The 4,498-nt window shown below is 40.2% G+C and overlaps 1 protein-coding gene across 1 annotated transcript; it reads left to right on the top strand.

Annotated features, from left to right (window-relative positions):
• The first annotated feature begins 1,033 nt into the window (after positions 1-1,033).
• Positions 1,034-1,981, top strand: LOC101982197 (olfactory receptor 2A12-like). The gene has a single exon (XM_005353429.1). It carries the CDS (start codon positions 1,034-1,036, stop codon positions 1,979-1,981), a length of 948 nt encoding a protein of 315 aa, XP_005353486.1.
• Positions 1,982-4,498: the final 2,517 nt, after the last annotated feature.

The raw sequence follows: 4,498 nt of genomic DNA on the forward strand, positions 1-4,498 counted from the left end.
TGAGGCCAGCCTGGTCTATAAAGTGAGTTCCAGAACAGCTGGAGCACTTAAACAGAGCAACCCTGTCTCAAAGAACCAAAGTTTTAAACAAATTTGATTGCTATAAGTTTACCACTCAAAGCCAGAGTACACCTGAAGTTGATTGCATGCAGAGGGAGGTAAGAATAAAAATAACAAAGAAATAACTTATCTTCTCCTATAGCCTCAAGATTCACTAGCTTTCCCCAGGAAGACTACAGTGTCTCCAGTGCACCACACACATGACCTTCTTATTACTCATAGGACTACATGTGGGAGGATCTGTGTCTGACTGATGTTTGTTCTGTCTTCTTCATCTGTTTTTTGGCTCTCTTTCTTGCATGTGCCTGCGGTGTGTGTGTTTTTGTGGGTGGCTGAATGCAGACTGACATGGGACCCTTCCTCGACTGAAACCACCTCAGTCATTGAGGCAGGTTCTTTCAGGTGAACCCAGTGTCCATCATTTCATCCATGTAGCTAGCACTCTGTTTCTGGGGATCCCCTGTCTCTGATTTCCCAGACCTGGAATGAGAGTGTGAGACTGCATATGACATAGCATGTGTTACATGTTGTTTCCAGGAGTTCTGTGAGATTCTTTAGATATTTATCATAGTCCTGAGGCAGGAGTGTCATCAGCCTCATTTGATAGATGAAGAAACTGAGGCATTGGGAGGTTCAGTAACTTGAGAAGAGTGCACAGAAGCCGAGAGTGTGCTCAGAACCCACACCCCAGTCTTTCTTTTCTTAATTAAAAAGAATTTTTATTTTATGTGTATAGGTTTGTGCCTACATACATGTTTGTGTAGCATGTGTGTGAGAGAGGATAGAATCAGATCCCCTGGAACCGGAGTCACACAGCTCTGAGGTATCTGGTCCGCTTCAAAAGGACCAACAGCAGTCAGTGCTCTTACCCTTCGAGCCATCTCACCAGCCTTTATCTCCCCTTGCTGCCTCTATAGCTGGCCTGTGGCAGGTGACACAGAGATGAATGGGATTCTCTTACAGGCCCCCTACCATGTGGATGATTCCAGAGCAGAACCAAAGCTGGGTTTCTGAGTTTATCCTGCTTGGCTTCTCCAGTGACCCCATGACCAATAACATCCTCTTCATTGTGTTCCTTCTCATCTACCTGAGCTCAGTCCTGGGCAATGGGCTCATCATCCTGCTGATCTGCCTGGACACACATCTGCACACTCCCATGTACTTCTTCCTCTGTATACTCGCCATGTTGGATATGACCTATGTCAGCACCACCATGCCCCAGATGTTGGTGCATCTTCTTGCTCACTCTCAGACCATTTCCTTTGCTTGCTGCTGGATGCAGATGTATGTGTTTAGTGCTCTGGGTATAACAGAGGGAACCTTTTTTGTTGTCATGGCTTATGACAGATATGTGGCCATTTGTCACCCACTACGCTATACTGTCATTCTCAACTGGGGAGTGTGCATATGGTTGACATCTGGGTCTTGTGTCTTTGGTTTCCTGTCTTCTTCATTGCATACTTTCTTCATCATGCATCTTCCATATTGCGGGCCCAACAAAGTCAACCACTACTTTTGTGAAGGCCCTGCAGTGCGTAGCCTAGCTTGCATGGATACCCACATCATTGAGATGGTAGACCAGATCTTGATTGTTGTTATGGGTTTTATTCCAATTTCCCTCATTGTGGCTTCCTACATTCATATTGCCAAGGCAATTCTCAAGATCAAGTCCACCCAGGGACGATGCAAGGCTTTCTCTACCTGTGCCTCCCACCTGACTGTGGTCTCATTCTTCTATGGTCCATCCTCTTACATCTACATGAGGACCAATTCCAGCTACTACCCTGAGCTGGACAAGCAGATCTCACTATTTTACAATGCCTTCACAGTCTTTCTCAACCCTGTGGTCTACAGTTTGAGGAACAAAGACATCAAGAGGGCATTTCTGAAGGTGATTGGGCATAGTAAGATGTACTGCTGAACCAGGATATAGGAGAACCTGGAGTGGATCATTCACTATTTAAGAACAGGACAGTTTCTTTATTGTATATAACTGACCAGTGCATTTGAACCAACATTGTATTTGGTAATTGGAATAAACCACTTTGAAACCAAGGTGGCTGTCCTGATTGACAGGTTACTCTAAGGTAAAATACAAAACATATCAGAAATCTTACTGGGTCATAGCTGCAAAAATTCACCTCTGGTTCATCTCTGTAGGTGTAGGTCAAAAATAACCTTATCCCATCTCAAATCCATCCTGAAGGAGAAACCTTATATCCAACATGTAGTCCTAGAACAGAGGAAAAGGAACAGTGAACAATTTCAAAATGACTCAACTTCTCAAAAGTGACTTGCCTCTCTGTACACACATTTTTTTGGTCAAAGCCATTATCACGGTATTATGGAATATTATTTTAATTTGGTAAAAATGTGTTACATTTGTTTAAGATGTAAGGATTTGTGCTTATTTCTGCTGCATTTATTTAATTATGTACGGATGTGTTGCATTTGTTTCCCCTTGCCTGCCTAAGGCTCCTGATTGAGCTAGTAAAAGGCTGAATGGCCAAAAGTTCAGTAGGAGAGGGATAGGGAAGACTGGCAGGCAAGAGGATTAGTGAGAGGAGAAATCTAAGAACGAGAGAAGAGAACAAAGAGAAAGAGAGGGACATACCAGGGGCCAGAAGACAGGCATCTGACAGACAAGAGAAGCAGTGAAACTAAGATATGTAAAAGAAAAGAAAAGTAAAAATCATCAAGGCAAAACAACAGAAAACAGTCCTAAGAACACAATGCCCACATTTCTAAGAGATGGGGTGGGTCTTTTTTGTTATTTAATGAGTTTTAGATGTTTGTCGTCATTCAGAGGGGTATATAAGATTATAGGATAAAAAGACAACTATTAACTGAAAATATATTACATTGGTATGGATTTTAGCATATTGGTACCAAGTTAAAGTTATTTTTGTATTCATACTTTATGTATGTTTCTACTCCTCTTTGTGGTATGTAACTGTGCAGCCCATTTAAATACGTAATATGTAACTAAGAAATGCAGGTTAGTAGTTAGTCATCTATAATAATCACATGTGTAGTTATATTAGGTCTGTTTTCAATATCTTACAGAGATTTGTTTTAGATAGATAGATGGTCTTCAAATACTTCAATGACTTAGAAAATATGGCATTTAAAATGTTTTGTTAACAAAGGACTTTTCATGAAAGTGAAACGCATCTGCTCCTGGTAATACCAATTTGTATCAGAGAAGAAGATGGGCATTGAAGAAACTCCATATGGTGTTTACTTTCTTTGTGGCAAAGTTAGCCACTGGACATAGAAACTTGCTCTTGTCTTGACTGCTGACAGTATGCTGTATAAACTGGATAAGCAGGATACATGGGAAAAAGACTGTCAGACTTTGCAAAAACAAGGGAGGGGAGGAACAATGCTTCAAAATTTCTGCTTTATATAAAAGTCTGCCAGACACTCTACAGAGTACATAGGAAAATGACAGCTGAACTTTGCTAATGCTAGGTAGGACAATCCTTCAAAATTCTTGCTCCATAGCAGATTCTGTCAGATATTCTAAGCCTGTGGGCTGAATATGGTTTTCCCAATTTTGCAGAGGAATCTGGAGTGACTATCCAAGCAGCCTGATATTGATGTCACTTTTGAAGTGCTTTGCACTGCACTTCCTGTTTCCTCAGGTAATATTATATCATTCTAGGACCTTTGATGGAGTTGAGGACTAGATATTTAGAGATGCAGCTTTTCTTAGTTATGAAAGAAGGTCAATTAGGGACAAACATTTTGACTCACCAAGATAGAATTAATAGTGGAGTACTTTCTCTGAATTTCCCAAATACAAAAGGACTGGATACTTTATGTAATTCTTATTTGACAACTGTTTCATATTGTATAAGTCTTACTATGTTAAAGTCAAAACCTTTCTTTTTTATTTTAACAAAAGGAGAAAATGTTGTGAAGTATTATTTTAACAGGGTATAGATGTATTACAGTTGTTTATGCTGTAGAATATTATTTTACCTGTGTAAAGGTGTGTTACATTTGTTTATGCTGCATTTGTTAAATGATATAAGGATGTGTTACACTTGTTTGTCCTGCATTTGTTTAATTATCTAAAGATGTGGTGCATTTGTTTCACCTTGCTTGCCTAAGGCACCTGACTGGTCTAATAAAAAGTTGAATGGCCAGTTGAAAGTGGTTTACTAAATACTGTGTCAATCTGAGGCTGGTGTCATTTTTTTTGGTATGCTATGGTTTGGGGATGGTTTCAAAAAGGAAAATATGAGTTCTTGCATTTTGTCCTTTTACAAGATTATTTGACTTTGTCTTAGTCACTGGTTTATTGCTCAGAGGAGACATCATGGCTACAGCAACTCTTCGAAAGGAAAGAGTGTGATTGGGGCTTGTTTAAAGTGTCAAAAGGTTAGTCCATTGTCATCATGGCAAGGGCATGGCAGAATTCATGGCAAAG

The sequence above is a fragment of the Microtus ochrogaster genome, chromosome 10 (assembly GCF_000317375.1).
Source record: "Microtus ochrogaster isolate Prairie Vole_2 chromosome 10, MicOch1.0, whole genome shotgun sequence".
Classification (NCBI taxonomy): Eukaryota; Metazoa; Chordata; class Mammalia; order Rodentia; family Cricetidae; genus Microtus; species Microtus ochrogaster.

What these genes read in the sequence shown, in the direction of transcription:
- LOC101982197 (XM_005353429.1), top strand. Translation starts at nt 1,034, where the DNA reads ATGTGGATGATTCCAGAGCAGAACCAAAGCTGGGTTTCTGAGTTTATC.